General features: G+C 48.4%; 2 protein-coding genes across 3 annotated transcripts; one reads left to right on the top strand and one right to left on the bottom strand.

Moving 5' to 3' along the window:
• Window positions 1–1,027: 1,027 nt before the first annotated feature.
• Window positions 1,028–10,499, bottom strand: LOC310701461 (uncharacterized protein). Of its 2 annotated transcripts, none has more exons than XM_083492362.1 (5): window positions 10,297–10,499; window positions 7,150–8,114; window positions 5,698–5,824; window positions 3,188–4,298; window positions 1,028–2,703 (listed from the first exon to the last, which is right to left on the bottom strand). In XM_083492362.1, the coding sequence occupies exons 2-4, from the start codon at window positions 7,930–7,932 to the stop codon at window positions 3,454–3,456; spliced, it is 1,755 nt and encodes a 584-aa protein (XP_083348488.1). In that variant the 5' UTR covers window positions 7,933–8,114; window positions 10,297–10,499; the 3' UTR covers window positions 1,028–2,703; window positions 3,188–3,453. The 2 variants fall into 2 exon arrangements, with proteins under 2 accessions (XP_083348488.1, XP_083348489.1); XM_083492363.1 differs by having other exon boundaries at window positions 10,301–10,499.
• Window positions 10,500–11,774: 1,275 nt separating this feature from the next.
• Window positions 11,775–20,801, top strand: LOC310701229 (uncharacterized protein). Its single transcript, XM_083491796.1, has 5 exons — window positions 11,775–12,047; window positions 14,901–15,794; window positions 17,445–17,574; window positions 17,727–19,268; window positions 19,424–20,801. Exons 2-4 carry the CDS (start codon window positions 15,051–15,053, stop codon window positions 19,058–19,060), a joined length of 2,208 nt encoding a protein of 735 aa, XP_083347922.1. The 5' UTR covers window positions 11,775–12,047; window positions 14,901–15,050; the 3' UTR covers window positions 19,061–19,268; window positions 19,424–20,801.
• Window positions 20,802–23,076: the final 2,275 nt, after the last annotated feature.

Here is a 23,076-nt window from a genome sequence, read left to right as displayed (position 1 = left end):
CTGTGAGGGGTAAACTACAAGGCTCAGAATTCTTTGAGGGAAAGGTACAGCGTATATGCAACCCTGTTCGCCTTCACCACACGAGTCATGGTTTTATAACAAACAATGCTTTCGACCCTGAGGTGTATATTTTCAGGACTCAACTTCTTTTTGTAATTTCAAGTTGTTTTACACTCTTTCTAAAATTAATTATGTTTTTTAATTGCTCTAACCTGCCCTGGGATCTTAGGGTGAGGGGCAGGTAATAATTTATAATAATAACAGTACTACTACTACTACTACTAATAATAATACCCATGTAGCAAAATAAAAAAATTCCTTCCAGTAGCACCTTAAAGACCAACTAAGTTAGTTCTTGGTATGAGCTTTCGTGTGCATGCACACTTCTTCAGATACACTGAAACAGAAGTTGCCAGATCCTTCTATATAGTGAGAAGGTGGGGAGGGGTGTTACTCAGAAGGGTGGTGGGAATGGGAGATAGGCAGATAGCTGAGATGAGCCTGTTGATGACTCTTAATGACTGTAATAGGTCTTACAGGAAAAGGCAAGGGGTGGGAAAGTGAGAAATGGTTTAGTTATGTATAGTGAGATAAGAATCCAATGTCTTTGTTCAGCCCAGGTCTTTTCATGGTTTTAAGTTTGGTAATGAGTTGTAATTCAGCAACTGAATTACCACCCTTTTTTTATTTTGACTATGGCAGACCAACACGGCTACCTATCTACTACTGGACCCATGTAGCAGTTCGAAAGCACATCCAAGTACAAGTAGATAAATAGGTACCACTCCAGCGGGAAGGTAAACGGCGTTTTTGTGCGCTGCTCTGGTTCACCAGAAGCAGCTTAGTCATGCTGGCCACATGACGCGGAAGCTGTATGCCGGCTCCCTCGGCCAGTAAAGCAAGATGAGCGCCGCAACCCCAGAGTCGTCCGCGACTGGACTTAACTGTCATGGGTCCCTTTACCTTTTTTATGTCACACGAAGAAACACCAAAGCGGAGGAGAAAAAATCACAACAGAAACACTTGAGAAAGTGCGTTACTAATTTTACCAGCGTTTCCTAAACTGCACATAGAAGCACCAGCTCACGATGTTATGGATTGAGACCAGGGGGTTTGGGAAGGGACCTGCCAGTTCAGATCCAAGTTTTTCTCTAGAAACGTTCCCTGTGGCCGTTCATGCTTCCACCGTTCAGCTGTGATTCTGCGGTCAAAACGTTCTGAAGCCTTTCTCTCCATTATCAAGGCTTTTTAAAATGACTCTTGTCCGAGGCAAGTCCACATTTGGCCCTTGAATGGTTTAAGTGGTTTCTGTCACTGAAGTCACTGAAATCTGTTGGTGGTCGGCTGTGTAAATTGCTTCTCAAAATGTTTGTCCACTGAGCAGAGGGTTTCCCTGCTCAAATTAGCCAGAATAGCTTAGTTTGACAAATAGACCATCATTCCTCACATTCAGACAAAAAAAGAAATGCACAGCTGTCTAGCCTTATGTGGCTACAAAGATTTTGAGCATACAAGGCTAACCAAAACGAGGCAATAGGTTTTATAAGCAGTTATAAACAGGATAATAGGAAGATGCCTTCTCCTGAACCTGACTGTTGCTCCATCTAGTTCAGTAGTGTCTACACTGACGGGCAGCTGCTGTCCAGGGTTTCAGGCAGGGAGACTCCTCTTCCCTGTTGTCCCTGAAAATGCTTTTGGGCAATTGAACCTGGAACTTCTGCATGAAAGGCGGATGAGATAAGCCCCTTCCATCGAGCAAGTGGATTCTCTCATGTCTGCAGGCTGGTGGGATTTTGGGGGGCTCAGGAGACAAGCTGTGGTGTCTGACAGTGCCAAAGGAGAAGTGCATTTTTATAATGGAATGAGAATTGTTCCTGGAGGAGTATCTCCACCTCCATCATTCAGCCCGGACACTGAAGTCCTCCTCTGCAGGTCTTCTGGCGGTTCCCTCACTGCGAGAAGTGAAGCGACAGGGAACCAGGCAGAGGGGCTTCTAGGCAGTGGCGGCTGCCTTGTGGAACGCCCACTTATGGGTGTAGCTGAGGGGGCAGAAGGGCAGCTCCCCCCCCCCATCAAGTAAATAAATAAAAATAATTAAATGAATCAGAATATTTGAAATTGAAATGCTCGCTGAGGTCACTTGGATGATGTGGTGCATTCTAGCAACTCAACTGAGCGATCGGCATGGCTTCCGTGAACTGACCAATCGCGTTGCAGGTAGCTCAGTTCTGGAAGCTTCTCATCATTTCCAGCATTTCTCCTGAGAGCGCCACCAGCAGGGCCAGCCTAGAAACAATTGGAAGTTTCTATACAGCAGAAAGCCCTCAGTCGATGATGTTAATTTTTTATTTAACATCCTAGCTTACAAATGACTGAAGGCTTTGACAGATTTTTCCCGAGCACTCAGGGTCAAAAGAAAGTAATTTAAAAGAACGGTTGTTGAGACGTTTCATTCTGAATCTGCTAGACAGAGCCAGACAGAGGAGGATGACAGGCGCGTGTCTGCCCCCCCACATAAATCCTGGTTACACTTATTCATCCTGCCCTCAGATGCCAAGGAGATAATTATACGACTTTCCATAGAGATCTGAAGGCAGCCCTGCGTCAGAAAGCTTTTAATGTGCGACGACGGCCTGTGGTGTTTTAGCATACAGTGGTACCTCTGGTTAAGAACTTAATTCATTCTGGAGGTCCGTTCTTAACCTGAAACTGTTCTTTTTTTATAAGATATTTATTAAGATTTTCAAGAAATTACAGAATAAAAAGGAAAAAAGAAAAATACAAAAAGGAAAAATACAAAATAAAAATAGTTAAAAAAACAATTCAATCATCACATATTTTTCATTTGCTCATTTCCCGGACCTCCTCACACCTTCCTTCTATGTATTCCAGTTCAAATTATTATTTCAGTAAATCCCTCCCCTCTTCATTCATCTTAATCTTCAATTTTTAAATATTATAACATTAGATTTTTACCTATTAATAGTCCATTTTCTCATATTCCCTTATAACATTACAGCTAAAGACCACTTAGCTTCAATCCAACATCATTCTAACATTCATTAATTTTACAGTATTTCTGTAAATAATCTTTAAACTTTTTCCAAGCTTCTTCCACCGACTCATCTCCCTGGTCTCGGATTCTGTCAGTCATTTCTGCCAGTTCCATATAGGTGATGGACTTAACCTGAAACTGTTCTTAACCTGAGGTACCACTTTAGCTAATGGGGCCTCCCGCTGCCACTGCACGATTTCTGTTCTCATCCTGAAGCAAACTTCTTAACCCGAGGTACTATTTCTGGGTTAGCAGAGTCTGTAACCTGAAGCGTATGTAACCTGAAGCGTCTGTAACCCAAAGTACCACTGTATTCTGTGGGAAGCTGCCCAGAGTGGCTGAGGCAACCTGGTCAGATGGGCAGGGTACAAAAATTAAATTATTATAATTATTCCTCCCTAGAGGATCCTGTCGCTCGTGTGGAGTCTCTGGTGTTTGGCGAAGTTCGACACATAGCGGAAGACCTTTCCGCAGTCCTGGCACTCGTAGGCGCTCTCTTCCGTGTGGACCCGTTGGTGCTTGGCGAGGCTTTGCTTGCTGCAGAACCGCCGGCGGCACTCGGCGCACTCGTATGGCTTCTCTCCGGTGTGGCTGCGGTGGTGGGAGACCAGGTGGGCCTTGCTGATGAAGGACTTGCCGCATAGCACGCACCCGTAGGGCCTCTCGCCCGTGTGGATCCTCAGGTGCTTCACAAACTCCTCCTTCCAGCGGTAGGTCTTCTTGCAGGCTGGGCAGGCGTAGGGCTTCTCGCCGGTATGGATCCTCTGGTGGTTGGTGAGCTTCCCCCTTTCGCGGAAGCTCTTCCCACACTCCAGGCAGACGTGGGGCTTCTGCCCCGTGTGGATCCTCTGGTGGCGGATCAGCTTGTCCCTGCGGCGGAAGCTCTTCCCGCACTCCAGGCAGACGTGGGGCTTCTCGCCCGTGTGCATCTTCTGGTGGCGGATTAAGGTCGATTTGTGCTGGAAGTTCCGGCCGCACTCGGGGCAAAGGTACTTGACCGCCACGCCGTGGAGCGCCGCCTCAGGAACAGGCCCGTCGGCGTCCGACCGGTGCGACGGCTCCTCCCATGTCACCGCGGGAAGCCACTCCTGCTGCCGCTTCGATCCGCAAGCTTCCTCAAAGCTCTCGCACCTCAGCGTGAGGCGGCCGGCGGATTTGCCCAGGAACATCCTGCGTGCTTCCGCTAACTCCGAACCTCTTTGCTGCCCGACCTCTTCCTCTTCCTGGGATGTCGTACGGCTGTCTGAAGGCAAAGACACGGTTAAGTCATCGACACCCACCCACCCCGGCCAAATCATTTTTAGTTTTATTTAATAAGATTTAGATGCCACTTAAGAATAGTTCAAAAACTGAAGCAGTTTCCCATCTAATGTCACTTCTTCCCGCCTTATACAGTGGTACCTCAGGTTAAGTACTTAATTCATTCTGGAGGTCCGTTCTTAACCTGAAACTGTTCTTAACCTGAAGCACCACTTTAGCTAATGGGGCTTCCCACTGCCACTGTGCTGTCGCCGCACGATTTCTGTTCTCCTCCTGAAGCAAAGTTCTTAACCCGAGGTACTATTTCTGGGTTAGCGGAATCTGTAACCTGAAGCGTCTGTAACCTGAAGCGTCTGTAACCCGACGTACCACTGTACATTCAAAGTAGTATGATACCACATTAAACAGTACAGTTGTACCTTGGTTCTGGAACGCCTTGTGACTCAAACATTTTGGCTCCCGAACACCACAAACCCGGAAGTGAGTGTTCCAGTTTGCGAATGTTTTTTGGAAGCCAAACATCCAACACTGCTTCCAACTGAGTGCAGGAAGCTCCTGCAGCCAATCGGAAGTTGTGCCTTGGTTTTTGAACGTTTTCGGAAGTTGAACAGACTTCTGGAACGGATTCCGTTCGATAACCAAGGTACAACTGTATGGCCTCCCCCAAAGAATCCTGGGAAATGCAGGTGGTTAAGGGCGCTGAGAGCTGTTAGGAGGCATCCTATTCCTCTCTCAGAGCTACAGTTCCCAGAGTTCCCGTGGAAAAGGGATTGATTGACTGTTAAACCATTGTTAAAGTATAGCTCTGTGAGGGGAATAAAGCCGTGTGTGTGTGTGTGTGTGTCGCTTAACAACTTTTGGCACCTTTAACAAACTACAGTTCCCAGGATTCCTTGGGGGAAGCCATGGCAAGTGCTTTGAATGAGTGGTGTGGCCTTCCTTTCGCTTACAAGTTTGTTATTAATAATAATAATAATAATAATAATAATAATAATAATAATAATAATAATAATAATTTATACCCTTCCCATCTGGTTGGGTTTCCCCCAGCTCCCAACAGAATATAAAAAACACGATAAAACACCAAACATTAAAAATTTCCCTAAACAGGGCTGCCTTCAGATGTCTTCTAAAAGTCAGATAGTTGTTTATTTCCTTGACATCTGGTGGGAGGGTGTTCCACAGGGCAGGAGCCACTATCGAGAAGGCCTCTGCCTGGTTCCCTGTAACCTCACTTCTCACAGTGAGGGAACCGCCAGAAGGACCTCCTAGCTGGACCTCAGTGTCTGGGCTGAACGATGGGGGTAGAGACGCTCCTTCAGGTATATTATTAGCTCCTCCCCCTCCCTCCTCCCACTCCTGCTAGCTAAGTGACTCCATACCGATTGTTTCTGCATCTCTGTCGCTCTTCTGCTTGATCTCCTTGAAGAGTGGTCTCTGCCAAGCATCCGATGGAACTTGCTCTCCCTCGGGAGAATTCACCATCACCTCCACAAAGGGTCCCAGCTCCTGTAGGAAGAGCGGAAAGGTTTCTGTCAGAGCTGGGACAGGGAAAGGATCCACTAGAGGCGGCATGGAGACCGGTGTGGGAGAAATTTCACCTGATTTTTGTTAAGAAATGTGTCATTTCATAAAGGTAAATTGCAATGGAATGATTGTGATGGAGCAGCAAAAAAAAAAAAGCTAATGCTATTCTAGGCTGCACCAACAGAAGTCTAGTGTCCAGATCAAGGGAAGTAATAGGATGGCTCTATTCTGCCTTTCAGTGACAAACCTAGACAGCATCTTAAAAAGTAGAGACATCACCTTGCCAACAAAGGCCCATATAGTCAAAGCTATGGTTTTCCCAGTAGTGATGTATGGAAGTGAGAGCTGGACCATCAAGAAGGCTGATCGCCGAAGAATGGGTGCTTTTGAATTATGGTGCTGGAGGAGACTCTTGAGAGTCCCATGGACTGCAAGAAGATCAAACCTATCCATTCTGAAGAAAATCAGCCCTGAGTGCTCACTGGAAGGACAGATCCTGAAGCCGAGGCTCCAATATTTTGGCCACCTCATGAGAAGAGAAGACTCCCTGGAAAAGAGCCTGATGTTGGGAAAGATGGAGGGCACAAGGAGAAGGGGACGACAGAGGACGAGATGGTTGGACAGTGTTCTCGAAGATACCAGCATGAGTTTGACCAAACTGCGGGAGGCAGTGGAAGACAGGAGTGCCTGGCGTGCTCTGGTCCAGGGGGTCACGAAGAGTCGGACACGACTAAACGACAACATTCTGCCTTTGTCAGAGCACACCTGGAACACTGTGTCCAGTTCTGGGCACCACAATGAACCAATCAATTCAAGTTAAAAGAATGGAGGTTCCGACTAAACATCAGGAAGGACTTTCATTGGAGGTTTTTAAGCAGAGCTTGGATGGCATTATACCTCTGTGAAGGGCAAAACCACAGCTCCCAGGAATCTTTGGGGGGAAGCCATGACTGTGAAAAGTGTGATGAATATGCTTTGAATGTACAGCATGAGACTTTTAACCTCCGGGTCATGGGTTCGAGCCCCAGGTTGGGCAAAAGATTCCTGCATTGCAGGGGGTGGAAACAGATGACCCTTGTGGTCCTTCCAACTCTACCATTCTAGGATTCTACTGTGGCCAGAGTCCAACCGCTACACCACACTGCTCTACACACTATACCACACTTCCAGTTCACTTCCCCCCCTTTGCCCCACCCACTCAGGTTAAACTCTGGTTTATCAACAGATCCAGGCACTCGGTCCCCACCTAATCTAGCAAATTCCCACGTGAACCTCCCAAACTTCAGGCCGGCCACCGCCCCAGTCACCTCCTGCCCCAATTGTTCTGCCTCTTGTTGCCTTAGCAGGAAATCCTCAGCCAGGGCGATCACGTGGGCGCAGGTCTCAGGCTCCCGTTCCCTGACCCAGCTCTGCATCTCCGGGGGCAGGACAGCCAGGAACTGCTCCAAGATCACCAGCTCCAGGATCTGCTCCTTGGTGTTCCTCTCCGGCTTCAGCCACCGATGGCACAGGCTCCGGAGTTGGCCGTAGGCGTTGTGCAGACCCTCGGCCTCTTGGTAGCAGAAGCGCCTGAACTGCTGGCGCTGGGCCTCTGCCTCGACCGCACCGCTCAGAAGAACAGCGGCCTTCCCTTTCCTGCTGCCCCTCCTCGCTCTGGCACCGTTTGGCGTGCCAGTCGCTTGCTGCCCTTCCATTTCGGAGGCGGGTGTCCGCTGTCGAGACCCCCACTCTCTGGCCAGCCATTTGCACGTCGTGAGCGCTCCCTCGAAGGAGGCGGGGAACACTTTGACCCCGTCCCAAGGCAGGGCCTCCTGACACGGCGGCAGGCTTCCCCACCCTGAGCGAGGGGATGGCCTCGCCTTCAAGAACACCTCGTTTTCTCGGGTTTCCCAATGCACCTCCTCCAGTTCCGGCTTGACATGGGTTGAGGCAGTGTACCCATGAGGCTCGCCGACGCACACCACCTGGATATCGTGAGCGTCGGCGTCAGCCGGGTCCTGAGCCTCTGTTTTTATCCCGCCGTGCTGTCCGAGCGCAACCCGGAACTGCAGGCTCAGGGATGGTGAGGCGCTTCCTTCCTCAGCAGCCATTTCGTCTTGGCCTTCCCTCAGCCGTGGCTCTCAAACTCGCAGGGCTTAGCACACATCCGAGGGAAACATTGTGCCGGGGCAGATGGCTAAGCATTCAAACATGAGGATCGGAGTCTCTTTTTGCCGAACCGGTACCTAAAGAAAAGTTGGGGGCCTTTTCGACTGGCGACTGGGCCTTCTCCCTGAAAGAATATAACCGAGAGAAGGAGAAAAAGGTGTTAAACTGCTGTTACTTTTGGAGCAGACTGCTTTCGGCTGAACGCTGCAGTTTATTCCATTTCCCTTTTAAGGTAAAGGTAAAGGTAAAGGTAAAGGTAAAGGTAAAGGTAAAGGTAAAGGTAAAGGGACCCCTGACCATTAGGTCCAGTTGTGGCCGACTCTGGGGTTGCGGCACTCATCTCGCTTTATTGGCCAAGGGAGCCGGCGTACAGCTTCCAGGTCATGTGGCCAGCATGACTAAGCTACTTCTAGCGAACTAGAGCACCGCACGGAAACGCCGTTTACTTTCCCACCAGAGCGGTACCTATTTATCTACTTGCACTCTGATGTGCTTTCGAACTGCTAGGTTGACAGGAGCAGGGATCGAGCAACGGGAGCTCACCCCGTCACGGGGATTCGAACCGCCAACCTTCTGATCGGCAAGTCCTAGGCTCTGTGGTTTAACACAGCGCCACCCGCATGCCATATTTCCCTGTTATTTTGCGCATAATATTTGAGCTGCAATGCAATGGCATATGGCACAAGTTTAGCACTCGTTTCCGTGTTGTTTGATTCCTGAAGAAATCTGTTTGCATCCCCCTCAACCTGGTGGTGTTTCTCACTGCAATTTTGCCACCTTTTTCACGGGTTCAGGCCGCTGCCACTCATGTTGCAAGATGCGAGGCAGCATGCGCTGCACCCTCTTCGCATTTCAATGTTCGCAGCTCTTTGTTTTTTGCCTGATGAGAAAGCATGACAATATTTTGGCGTCCATTGTCGTGCCGGAAAGGGAATTCTTTGGCAATTTCCTTTTAAAAAAATGTTCCTTATGAAACTTTGTTAGTGCCCATTTGACCTAAAATAAACCTCTTTCTATGCATTTTGCCTAGTATGTACATTTTTGGCAAGCGACTTTCACAAACGGAAAATATTTTTTCCTATATCCTATGCCTCACAAATATATGCAGTTTCATACACATCCTTTCGGCTGGGGAACGGCATTGCAAATTTCGGATAAGTGCACATTTTGAAGGATCCCGGTGTTTTGGTCACATATTATTTCCAGGAAGTGTAAATTAGGCGGGCTGGGGGTTATTGGTTTGCTTTGTTCTTGTTTTTATTATGCATTTGTGTTTTTATCTTGTATTTCAATGCTGTGAACCTCCCTGAGATCTATGGATGAAGGGTGGTATGCAAATGTAGCTAATAATAAAAATTTGTGAACCAAATTTCCACTCTTGCCCTAGATGTAGAGCTTTATATACATCAGTGCCATCCTGCACTGGCTGAGGCTGATGGGAGTTGTAGTCTGAAACATCTGGATAACACAAAGAAATAATAGTGATAGTAATAAAATACTCTCCAGGTTTCTATCTTTCCCCTTTTAAGGGAGAAGTATTCAAGACCCTTCCAGGGGAATATTTATTCATTTATTTAAGACATACTCTGCCCTTCCCCCAAAGGAGCCCAGGGTGGAAAATATGATTACAGCCAGGAAAATAAGTTTCCGCAAAGAGAGAAGGGAGAAGAAAGGGGGATCAAAATATGTAGGGGCCACCTGAAACCTTATATCTTGGCTCAGATCAGAGGGATCACATCCAGGCTGAGAGCAGCAAGAAACGGGAGCCTTTAGGGTCATGGGCCCAATCCTGTGGAAAGCTCAATAGTGACCCAATCGATGCCTTCTCTTTAATCTTTAAACATCTGCTGCGAACTTTTCCATGCTGCCAGACTTATGCAGGCTACTAAAAATAGTTAGTGGATGATCTTGGGTTTTCATTTTTACATGTTTCTTTAGTGTGTGTTTGTGTGTACTCGTTTGTTGTAAACCACTTTGATATTTTTTAGCGGCATAGAAACATATTTTTTTTTTGATCAGATTGGTTTTGTCCGCCTGCCAAAATATTTGACCATTTGCCTTTCTGCCTTATGACAGAACTGCACACCACCCTGTTATGCCAATGAAAGCAGCTCAAAATGAACAGCGCAGCACCAATGTGCCAGTAAATACAATTTTCTCTTTCCGGCCACATTTGGGGGGAATGCCCCTCTCTCTTTCCACAGAGCAAAAAGGAATCCTTTTCCCCCCAGCTGTTTCTTTTCCTCTCCAACCCCAGTGAAACCTCCTTCCCCCCACAAAGATCACCCCATTCTCCTTCCTCCAACTCACCAGCTCCTTGCAGCTGCTGCCCTGCAAACCCTCTGGGCAATGTCCTGCCAAGGCTCTGGTTTTCCTCTGTGGCAAAACACAGGAAAGGATTCCTCGGCAGGGCATTGAAGGGAAGAGGAAAGGAGATCTTCCCTTGCAGCCTCCTGCCTTTCCTGGCCTCTCTAGGAAGCAGAGAAGTGCCTGGATGACGCTTTATTTTTTTTTTAACCCTTCTTGCAGACATCTCTCTCTCTCTCTCTCTCTGGGACAAGCCACCATCACTCTCACAAGGCCAGGTACTCCTTAAAAAACTAACGAAGCCCTGGCCTTGAAGCAGCAGCGTGACAGGCAGACATCTAACAGGTGCAGCCAGGCACAGCATTGCATTTCCATGCCAGGGGAGGGCTTTGCCTACTGAATTTCTGCCTGCCACTTGACAGACGCAAGATCCTTTAGGGGAGAGGATAGTGGAAACCCTCATAATTCAGGAAGAGCTGTGTTTGATGCGCACTGCTAGATATTTATAATTTTATATTATAATTTTGCTTATACCCCACCCATCTGGCTGGGTTGGCCCAGTAACTCTGGGCGGTTTCCAACACATGTAAAAACATAACAACAACACATTGCATTCCCCCCACCCTTCTTCTCTAAGGAGCTCAGAGGGGTGTACAGCAGGGGTAGGCAAACTAAGGCCCGCGGGCTGGATGCGGCCCAATCGCCTTCTCAATCTGGCCCGTGGACGGTCCACGAATCAGCGTGTTTTTACATGAGTAGAATGTGTCCTTTTATTTAAAATGCATCTCTGGGTTATTTGTGAGGCCTGCCTGGGGTTTTTACATGAGTAGAATGTGTCCTTTTATTTAAAATGCATCTCTGGGTTATTTGTGAGGCCTGCCTGGGGTTTTTACATGAGTAGAATGTGTCCTTTTATTTAAAATGCATCTCTGGGTTATTTGTGAGGCATAGGAATTCGTTCATTATTATTTTTTCAAAATATAGTCCAGCCCCCCACAAGGTCTGAGGGACAGTGGACCAGCCCCCTGCTGAAAAAGTTTGCTGACCCCTGCTCTAACCACTACCCCACACTGCCTCTGCGAGAAGGTTCGGTCTTATTCGGAAGTTCATGATGAACTAAGAAAGTATCGCGACAGGCTGGGTGGTACCGTGTGGTCCTAAAGTTGCATTGCTAAGCTTGTTCATTGGCAATTTAAAAGAACTAGTGTTTATTTAATTCCTGAATTGCCTTTTGTTGGGGGGGGGGCAGAACCTGAGCTTGCTATTGATTTTTATTGCCCCCCTTGGCTATGCCCATGACAGCAACAATTAAAAGCCCAGCACTGTAAAGCAGCAGGCCAGTCTATGACAGGGCATGTGGCTGGAAAGAGTCTAAATGCAACAAATTCAGGGATATAAATGCAACAAATAAATAAAACTCTGGCTGGCAGAGAGAGCTCCTTCTCCTCGCTCTGCCAATCTCCTTGATCCCTTTAACTGAGCTCTTGGGATGCTGCAAAGAGTTAAGTCAACAGAGGCTATAGTTGCTAGAGAAGGGCCGGAAATCTGTGGGTTTTCCTTTCTTAAAAGTGTGTGTCTCTCTCTGTGTGTGTGTGGCTGGGGGTGGAGAATGGGAAACCCTCCAGTCTCCTTCCTGCTCCACCTTCTCCAGGAGGGAACCTGCCTTTTGAATCCCCAGCCTCGGTTTGCACTGCTGATCTGCAAAAGAGTTTTGCTCTGGATTTATTTCTGCTGCATCTCTGGAAGGGAGGTGAGTTTTAAAGGGGTGGGTGCAAGACCAGAAAGGACGGGGGGGGGGAGAGACACCAGGAGAGGGAGGTAATGGGCTGCAGGGACAAGGCACCCGCACCCACCCACCCTCCAGTCATTTAAAAAGCAAACAAACACCTATACGTATCTGTGCAAATTTCACCTGCTACAATCAGCTTCAGCTTGGTTATTTCATCAGCTTCCTGCATCCACTATCTGCTTTGGAGTCTTCTTCTTTGGCGATCACTCGCAGCCAAGTAAGATCGTCTTCCATGAACACAGTCTTAACAGTGAGACTGTAAGTGACTGTGGAGGCCAGTTCTGGATCCACACGTCCTTCCACAGTGGGGGCATTGGTTTCTGGGTGGGAGTTGGTCACAGTGAGGGTTTGCCAAGCGTGCCTTCCTCTTAGCACGTTTCTCCCTTGCCTCCTGAGTTTGAGCATCTTCAAAGCCCATGACACCTTTGGTAAAAGCTGTTCTCCAATTGGAGCGCCCGCAGGCCAGTGTTTCCCAGTTGTTGGTGTTTATACTACATTTTAAGGATGCAGGTGGCGCTGTGGGTTAAACCACAGAGCCTAGGACTTGCTGAGTGGTTCAAATCCCCATGACGGGGTGAGCTCCCATTGCTCGGTCCCTGCTCCTGCCAACCTAGCAGTTCGAAAGCACATCAAAGTGCAAATAGATAAATAGGTACCACTCTGGCGGGAAGGTAAACGGCGTTTCCATGCACTGCTCTGGTTCGCCAGAAGCAGCTTAGTCATGCTGGCCACATGACCCTGAAGCTGTACGCCGGCTCCCTCGGCCAGTAAAGCGGGTTGAGCGCCGCAACCCCAGAGTTGGTCATGACTGGACCTAATGGTCAGTGGTCCCTTTACCTTTATACTACATTTTAAAAGATTCGCCCTGGGAGTGTCTTTAAACCTCTTTTGTTTTTGCCACCAGCATTATGCTTTCCATTCTTAAGCTGGGAATAGACTAGTTGATTTGGAAGACAATAATCAGGCATCCGCACAACATGAATAGTCCTACGAAGCTGATGTTGAAGTATCGTTGCTTCAACACTGGTGATCTTTGCTTCTTCTAGCACACTGACATTAGTTCGCCTGTTGTCCCAAGTGATGTGTAACATTTTTGGGTTGATAGAATCTTTCAAGGAGTTGGAGATGGCATTTATACGTGGTCCATGTTTCACAAGCGTACAGTAAGGTTGGTAGTACAATAGCTTAGCATTTCGGTTTCCCTGCAAATGTCCTGGTCCTTAAACACCCTGTGTTTCAACTGGGAGAAAGCTGCGCTCGCAGAGCTCAGAAGATGCCAGATTTTGGCATCGATGTCAGCCCTGGTGGAAAGATAACTGCCAGGTAGGAAAAGTGATTGGCACTTTCCAACGTTACACCATTAAGTTGGATTTGTGGCACTGCAGAGGGGTTGTTTTGTGCGTGTTGGTGCAGCACTTTGGTTTTCTGGATTTTGAGCGATAGGCCAGGCTTTCCGCAAGCTTCTGCGAAGATACTGGTTTAGAGGTCATCCTCTGAGCGTGCGCACACTATGTTGTCATCAGCATACTGAAGCTCTATGAGGGAAGTTACGGTAACCTTTCTCTTTGCTTTCAGCCTACTCAGATTAAAGAGCTTTCCATCTGTTCAATATATGATTTCTACCCCGGTAGGGAGTTTCCCTTCAACAATGTATAGGATCATGGTGATGAAGATAATAGAGTAGCTGCTGGGGAGAGCAGTGCTCTTGTGTTCAGGTCTTACTTACGTGTAAGAACACAGGATGCTTGACTGGACTGGATCCATGGCTGTGTCCTCCCTCCACTGTCGGAGGCAGTATACTGGGACTTGCAACAAGTGTGTGGAGACCCATCTTAACACACTTTAATCCCCATCTTAACACTGGCAAAGATGGAACCCTTCTAGTTTCACAGTTTGGCGAATTACATTTTGAGGTCTCTGTTCTGATAAGCAACAATAGAAAATACATCTTAAAAGAGAAGACAACTTTTAATTATTAACTGGAGTATTGTTTACTATTTGAAATATTGTAACTACAGTATACATATATGTATATGTGTGTGTGTATACACACATGCATACACTGTTTTATTTATTCCTTTTAAAAAATATATTTTTATCAACATTGTTTTATTTCTGTGAAATTATTTTTATATATCATACAGTTTACCTCATACAAGTTATATCATACAATTTATACAGTGGTACCTCGGATTAAGAACTTAATTTGTTCTGGAGGTCCGTTCTTAACCTGAAACTGTTCTTAACTTGAAGCACTGCTTTAGCTAATGGGGCCTCCCGCCCCCGCCACCGTGCGATTTCTTTTCTCATCCTGAAACAAAGTTCCTAACCCAAGGTACTATTTCTGGGTTAGCGGAGTCTGTAACCTGAAGCGCCTGTAACCCGAGGTACCACTGTATACTGCTTGACTGAAAAAAACTGCTCAAAGCAATGCACAAAAAGAATAAAACTAAAAGTGATCAGTAAAAACAGCTAACAGCAGTTAAAAGCAGCTGCTTAAAACATTCAAATAATAATAAAAATCAGCTAAAAACAGATTAAAACACATGTAAATAGTCTACATATCTGGGTAAAGGTAAAGGGACCCCTGACCATTAGGTCCAGTCATGGCCTACTTGCCTAAAGAAAAATGTTTTCAGCAAGTCCCAGAAGGAGTACAGTAAAGGGACCTGCCTGGTGTCAATGGAAGGGAGTTCCAAAGTGTCACACTATCAGGTCATTGGTTATTTTATATATATGTTCTGCATATATCATATTAATCTATGAATAAAAATTAAAACAAACCAAAAAATCCATTTCTCTTTCTCTAAACAGGCCATCAACTGTGACTACAGCTTGTTTGAAGGGCTAAAGTACGGTTGAGACACGAGCCATTTATCCGAAAGTCTGAAGTTATAAGAAGGCGAGGAAGAGTGGTGTGAGGCTTGACTTGCGATAAGGCTGTCCCGTAGCTTGGGAAAGAAAATGGCCGACCAGCAAAGGATTCTGGGAGGCCAGGCTGCTCTGGATGAAGACCAAATGGATGAGGAGGACCTCACGGGCCCTGAACAAGTTGAGGGATCCAGAAGATGCGGGAAAGCACCTCAACGCATCCTTCATCCCAGGAACGCCAGGAGACTTATGAAGAGGATAACGATCCCCCGGGTTAAAGAGGAGGCAGAGGAGGGCCTGCTCCAGAGCCAGGGGTCCGAGTGGCTGGAGTCCCCTGGGGGGAAGCAGGCCCCTTGCTCGGAGCCGACAGAGCCCGCCATGCCCTGGGGGGACATCAAGGCCTTCCTGGCCCACTTTGAGGGGGCCGGCGCAGCCAACCAGTGGGCCACCCGGCTGGGAGAAGCAGCCGAGGAGGGCTTGGGCGGCCCCAACGCCCGAGAGAGTTACGGGAAGATGAAGGCGGCCATCTTGCGCGGGGAGGCCAGCTGCAGGGAGTGGCAGCGCCAGCGCTTCCGCCTCTTCTGCTACGAGGAGGCCGAGGGGCCCCGGGAGGTTTGTGGGCAGCTGCGGGATTTCTGCCACCAGTGGCTGAAGCCGGAGAGGCGCAGCAAGGAGCAGATCCTGGAGCTGGTGATCTTGGAGCAGTTCCTGGCCGTCTTGCCCTCGGAGATGCAGGGCTGGGTGAAGGGAAGCGGCCCGGAGACCTGCGGGCAGGCGGTGGCCCTGGCGGAGGAGTTCCTGCTGAGGCAGCGAGAGGGCGAGGGCCAGGAAGAGGAGGTGATAATAATAATAATAATAATTTATTTTTTATACCCCGCCCATCTGGCTGGGCTTCCCCAGCCACTCTGGGCGGCTTCCAAAAAATATATTAAAAGACTGTAATACATCAAACATTAAAAGCTTCCCTAAACAGGGCTGCCTTCAAATGTCTTCTAAAAGTCTGGTGGTTGTTGTTCTCTTTGACATCTGGTGGGAGGGCGTTCCACAGGGAGGGCGCCATTACCAAGAAAGCCCTCTGCCTGGTTCCCTGTAGCTTGGCTTCTCGCAGTGAGGGGACCGCCAGAAGGCCCTCGGTGCTGAACCTCAGTGTCCGGGTAGAATGATGGGGGTGGAGACGCTCCTTCAGATATACTGGACCGAGGCCGTTTAGGGCTTTAAAGGTCAGCACCAACACTTTGAATTGTGCTCAGAAATGTACTGGGAGCCAATGTAGGTCTTTCAAGACCGGTGTTATATGGTCTCGGCGGCCGCTCCCAGTCCCCGGCTGCCTTTAGCTCTGGGTTTGGGAACCTCAGGCCTTGGGGGCCACTCACAGCCTCTGCTTCCGCCAGGCCACCCCTTCACTGCTCCTCCTTCCTAGTAAATGGTACCTTGGGTTAAGAACTTGTACCTTGGGTTAAGAACTTACCGTATTTTTCGCCCTATAGGATGCACCGTCCCATAAGGCGCACCTAGTTTTTTTGGGGGGGAATAAAGGGGAAAAAATATATCCCCCCCAGGCACGGGGCTGGGGCAGGGGAAGCCCGAGCTTCCCCCGACCCCAGCCCCCAGAACGGGGAACTCTCCGCAAGCCGTGGGAGCCCAGCGTGGGCTCCCACGGCTTGTGGAGAGCTGCGCGAAGCCTGCATTCGCCCCATAGGACGCACACACATTTTCCCTTCATTTTTGGATGGGGAAAATTTCGTCCTATAGGGCGAAAAATACGGTAATTCATTCTGGAGGTCTGTTCTTAATCTGAAACTGTTCTTAACCTGAAGCACCACTCTAGCTAATGGGGCCTCCTGCTGCCGGCACACTGCCTGAGCACAATTTTTGTTCTCATCCTGAAGCAAAGTTCTTAACCTGAGGTAATATTTCTGGGTTAGCAGAGTCTGTAACCTGAAGCGTATGTAACCTGAGGCATATGTAACCCGAGGTACCACTGTATTGATGTGGTTGTTGCCTTCTCCCTGTCTCAAGAGACATTGGAGTGTGACGACCTCAGGGCTCAAGCCTAGGTTGTGTGTATGGATGCCCTGGGCTGCCCAGATGATATGATTATTATATATTCATTCATATCCAGCTGTTTTTGGACTACAACTCATTCGAAATATGCACTTCTCTGAGTTTTGCCATGCAGTTCTCTGGCCAAGTGACATGTACAGAAATGCATGTGTCGGGGTAAAGAAGTATGCATAAAAATTAGTGAAAATAACAGCCAAAAACGCATTATATTGTTGTGGGGAGGAAATGCGCTGCAAAAATGTGTATTTTATGCAAAATTGCATACAAAAGTGTGTTGTGGTATCTCGCCCAGAAAAATAATAATAGCAAACTGACGAGGGAGAGTGAGGAGCTGAACTTACAATTAGAAAAATGGGGAACTGAGAGGAACTGAAATTGACAGATTTGCCCGTCCTTACTGTTGGGTTCTTGCTGCCTTTTCAGGTCTTGGGGCTGTTTGAGGAAGGAGCTGGGGATTCCCTCGAGGGTGAGCAGGTCCTGTTGGATTCCAACCAGACACAGCTGGACAGTGAACTTGAGCAAGAGAACGACCCAGCAGATGGGAGCGTCTGTGGTAAGTCCAGTACATGGGTTAGTCTTCCCTTGCTTTGAAATCTGCCTTTGCAGCCATGAAAGCTAGAGACTTCCTTTGCCCTGCTGGGCAGAAACAGAGCCCCAGGACCTTGTCACTCATGCAGATCTCTCTTTGGATGTTGTCTCTAACAGGTGACCTCGAGGGATCCAGTGAAAACGAGGCTTCCGTGGGGAATCCAAAGCAAACAGAGGTTGATGGAGCCTTGCTCAGAAGAGAAAAATGTGTTTCCCGGCACCACCCAAAACCAGGACAAACTTCCAAGAAATGGCTCAGGACAAGGAGGAAGCAGGAATGCAGCCCAGACAAAAGATCAGGGGCCTCTTTCCTTGGAGTAGACGATGTCAAGGACACCCCAGCGAGGCCTGCGTTCGAGAAGGTGGAGCCCTGTGAGGAAGAGGGGGGCGATTTTGGTGACGATGCGGACTTCTTAATCGATGCTGAGGGCAAGCCCCACAAACGCTCAGAGTTTGAGACGTCCACTCAGAGAGCTGAGTTTATGAAGCATCGCACGGGGGCCCAAGTGGCAAGTGAGAAGATTTGCTGCTGTTTGAGCTGCGGGAAAAGCTTGCACTCCGATTTAAGCCCAGCTGAGCATGAGCAAAGTGACGCACAGGAAGAAGAGGCTTGCAGATGCTCAGACTGCGGGGAAAACCTCGACAGGGGCTTGGCACTTGTAAAGCGTGCAATAATCCACGCAGGAGAGAAGCGTTACGCGTGCTTAACCTGCGGGGAAAAGTTTAGCCTCTATTCGAGCCTCATGAAACACAAGCGCACCCACGCTGGAGAGGAGATGTATGCGCCCTTTGAGGCCGGGAAGCGAATCTGCCGGAGCGACAGCCCTCCTTCCGTGACAGAGAAAACTCCGGCGGCAGAGAAGCCTTACACATGCCCGACTTGTGGGAAGAGCTTCAGTAAGAGTTCCGGCCTCCGTTTCCACAAGAGAATCCACACCGGCGAGCGGCCTTACGCGTGCGGGGATTGCGGGAAGAGCTTCAGCCAGCGGTCCAACCTTATCCTGCACCAGAGGACCCACACCGGGGTGAAGCCTTTCCGGTGTTCCGAGTGCGGGAAGAGCTTCCTCCGCAGCTCGGACCTGGTGAGGCACGAAATCACCCACACGGGTGAGAAGCCGTACACGTGCGCCGAGTGTGGCAGGTCCTTTGGCCACAACTCAACGCTCATTGCCCACGAGAGGACCCACACGGGTGAGAAGCCGTACAAGTGCTCCATCTGCGGTAGAAGCTTCCGGCACCACTCGGGCCTTATCAAACACGAGAGGACCCACACCGGGGAGAGGCCGTACGCCTGCCCTGCTTGCGGGAAAGGCTTCAGCCAGAGCTCAGGCCTCACGCTCCACATGAGGACCCACACGGGAGAGAAGCCTTACCAGTGTTCGGCTTGTGGGAAGAGCTACAGCCAGAGGTCAAAGCTTACCAAGCATGAGAGGACTCACCTGACGGAATAACTTTACATTTTCTCATTCAGGGGGTCAGGGTGTGAGGTGGGCAGAGGTTGGACCTCAAACCTCTGGTCTGTGGGGTGCTTGTGGGGGGAAACTTCAGTTACATGTGAGAGCTGCCAAACAGTGGGCTCCGTTAGCAAATCTGATTGTGGGGGCATCCCCACAGCAGTGCCATGTGTCCACGCCAGGTGTCGCCAAACAACACCCACAGGCAGTGGCGTAGCGTGGGGGGTGCAGGGGGGGCTGGCCGCACCGGGCGCAGCATCTGGGGGTTAGGGTTAGGGGGCGCAAATCCACGGGTTAGGGGGCGCAAATTACTTGCCTTGCCCATGGTGCTGACAACCCACGCTACGCCACTGCCCACAGGAGACAGTGTGCCCTCCTGTGGCACCTGTGGAAAACTTCAATAAATCACCTCTCAAACATCCACAAGTTGAAAGGGCCCCTGCCCTCCCTGCTCAGTTCCTGCCTGCATTGCTCAGCCCCTCCTACATTGAATGCGCCTCTTTATAGCTGCCCACATTTCATTAGGTGCCAGGGCTTCAGAGAGATGTTCTGAATGGGAGAGAAGAGCAACTACCTTCTCTATATAAGTGGTGGCAGATGTAGGCGCCTGTTTTTTCTTGAGGGGGAAGGTGCATGCCTGCATCTTTTTGCGGCCTTGTCTCCTGCTCTTGTGGATGTGCCCGCCATTTTGTGCTTTGCCACATCCCCACAGCAGCCATTTTGTGACAGGTGCCGCTGGCCGTTTCTCAGAATTCCACTGGCCCAAAAAATGTGGCTGACCACACGCTATTGTCCTCATCAAAATGCTACCCTGTATAATTTCCCCCTTAATTGAGACGTACTATCCCTGTGGAAAACCTGTTGCTGTGGAATTTAATCCAATAAATTTAAAACAAACAAAGAAGCTGTAAAAGCAGATTAAATTGGGCAGGGAGGAAGGGACATCATTTGGTTGAGGATGACATGGTCAAGACGCTGTGGAAAATGTGAACAGTACCAAGTCCGCAATAAGTGAATTGCATTTCTCAGGGCTTCAGCATGAATTGTGGGTGGTCCTTGTAGCCCCCAACAACTCAAGCCTCTCCCATTTGAATGTTCATTCAAACAATAAGCTATTCCACTGCTTTTGTTGTTGTTCCCGTAAGCGAGGTGTTTGCTCTTTATTTTTCTAATCCTAACTTGTCTTTTTCTTAACATGCTTTTACCTGCCACAAAGGGCGCTTCCAGACTCTCGCTATTTGGCGGGCAGGATTCCTTCATATACCAGCAAATGCAGGTTGCACAGTTGCAGTTGATGGGGAGGTCTTGTGCCACAAATCCACTTCCATCCCCCCAAGAAAGGATTAGACTTCTTTCGGGAAGGAAAGTGATGGGGAAACTCACTGAGGTAACCCTGGCTTGGACGCCATCTTATGTAGCCTTCCCACAAACAAAGCAGAATTCATGAGAACGTAGGAAGCTGCCTTATCTACCAAGTTCAGACCTGGAAGGGCAGCTATACCTCACACCCTGTTTGTGTCCAAATGTCCATCTCACATTTGCCTATGACTGAAAATAGTTGTTTGGAAGGAGGAAAGCTTACTGTCTTCGTTTTTTCAATGGTGTATGTACACGTGCTGGGGATTGAGGGGCAGCCCCTCATGTGAAAAGGAAAATACCTCACCTAAGGTGGTGTCTGTTGTATGCTTTTTTCACTTGCATCTGTATTAAAAAAAAGAATGGATATTTCTTTTAAAAATGGATGGTTAATTGGGATGCGTATTTAAAAGAGCTGTGGGTTTTTTTTGGGGGGGGCAATAAAATGTTTGATTAAAGCAAGAGTGGCTAATTCCCATTTAGGCAGATTTCTGCCCTCCACATCTTTTTCTGGACCCCCCGAACACTGATTTTGTGTGTCAGTCCAGCTCACACACAGTGAGAGTCCTGCTATGAGCAGACCCCGGCCCTCTTGCGAGGAAGAGAAGAAGAAGAGTTTGGATTTGATATCCCACTTTATCACTACCCGAAGGAGTCTCAAAATGGCTGACAATCTCCTTTCCCTTCCTCCCCCACAACAAACACTCTGGGAGGTGAGTGGGGCTGAGAGACTTCAGAGAAGTGTGACTGGCCCAAGGTCACCCAGCAGCTGCATGTGGAGGAGCGGAGACGCGAACCTGGTTCTCCAGATTACAAGACTACCGCTCTTAACCACTACACCACACTGGCTCTCACCAGTGGAGAAAAAATGGCCCCTCCTCAGGCATCAGCACCATAGTTTGATGAGCACAGGGCGTATGGTGACCCCAGTCTCCCTCAGCTGATCAGCATGCACAGTCTCTCGGGTATTGTGATTTTATGGGGGAATATTTACTGAGACCTGCAGGTGCCATCAGGGGGTACTGGCACCCGCAGGCCCCACTCTGGCAACCCCTGAGGAGTGACAAATCCAGAAAACATTCCAATTAAAGCCAATTAAAACATTATTTTATTGGTATTTAATCTTCATCAACAATAACCAGAACAAAAGAATAACTACAATAGATTCCGACTAAACATCAGGAAGAACTTTTTGACTGTAAGAGTTGTTCGACAGTGGAACAGTCTCCCTCAGGAAGTGGTGGGCTTCTTCCTTGGAGGTTTTTGAGCAGAGGTTGGGTGGCCATCTGTCACGGCTGCTTTAGCTGAGATTCAGGGGGTTATACTAGATAACACTCGGGGGGTCCCTTCCAACTCTACAATTACAGGGTTCTACGCTTATTCAAAGGTTAACTTAAATTTGTCACTTCCAGTTCCCTTAACATGGGCTGTGTTTTGGTATTGAAAGTAAAGAACAGCTAAATGAGCAAGTGAGGACGCAAAATTCATAGCTGTCCCTTAGCCCTGGTGGTTTTTTGGATATGCCGCTGGCGGATTACAGTGGTGCCTCGCAAGACGAAAAGAATCCGTTCTGTGATTCTCTTCGTCTAGCGGTTTTTTTGTCTTGCGAAGCAAGCCCATTGATGGATTAGCGGATTAGCGCTATTAGCGGCTTTTAGCGGCTTATCGGTTTATCGGATCAGCTGGTAAGCGGCTTAGCGGCTTAGAAAAAGGGGGGGGGAGGAAAAAAACCCCGCAGGAACTCGCAAGACATTTTCATCTTGCGAAGCAAGCCCATAGGAGATTCATTTTGCAAAGCACCTCCAAAACGGAAAACTCTTTCGTCTAGTGAGTTTTCCGTCTTGCGAGGCATTCGTCTTGCGGGGCACCACTGTATGTCCAAATTATACAGAGTTTGTGAAAATAATGAAATTGCTCCAAATTGAAAAAAATAAATAAAACATTTTTTAGAAGGCCATTACAGGAACAGGGTGGTGTTGTTGTTTGCTGTAATGTTTCTAGTAAATAGAAGTCAAGCATGGAGATGTGGTTTGGGGGTAAGAAATGTTAACTGTCGGCTTCAAAGCCAAAGCAATACAAATGGCCATCGGAAGGGGGTTGTGGGACCAGTAAGTTCAGGGCTAAAGTTAACCAGCAAGATGCACTTTGACTTTGCAGGTCCCACCTTCTGATTCTGGTTTTAACATTGCATTTGTGAGGGCTCCCTTGGACAAGAAACAAGGACACCAGCCAGGAATACCAGAGCAAAACAGCAGCCAGTAGGCTTGGTCTTTATTGAAGACTGTCGTGACAGGACTCCCACCTGCCACAAGGCGGAACAAGATGGAAGCCCCAACAAAAGAGCCCCCAAACTTTTATTAGCTGCTAATCCCCATGTTACCCCCCCCAAACTACATCACTCATACATCACAGTTACATCATGAAAGGGGAGGTCTGGTGGCAGTAATCTGAGCATCCTGGACCCTGCCCCATGGTTCTCCTTGCCCTCCACCAAACACCCATCAAGTGTAACAAAAGAGATACTGTATTTACATTCCCCTGTTTCCCAGCCAAGTTATAATCACACCCTTTTGTCTTCATCTGGGTTTGTTATTTCTGGAATGGCACTCAGGTATCAGGATGCCAGGGATTATCACTCAGGCAGCGGGGCTGCTGAG

Source organism: Podarcis liolepis (assembly GCF_965112155.1).
Source record: "Podarcis liolepis genome assembly, chromosome: 2".
NCBI classification, from domain to species: Eukaryota; Metazoa; Chordata; class Lepidosauria; order Squamata; family Lacertidae; genus Podarcis; species Podarcis liolepis.
The sequence above is the reverse complement of the archived record's forward strand: the minus strand, read 5'-3'. Positions and strand labels throughout refer to the sequence as shown.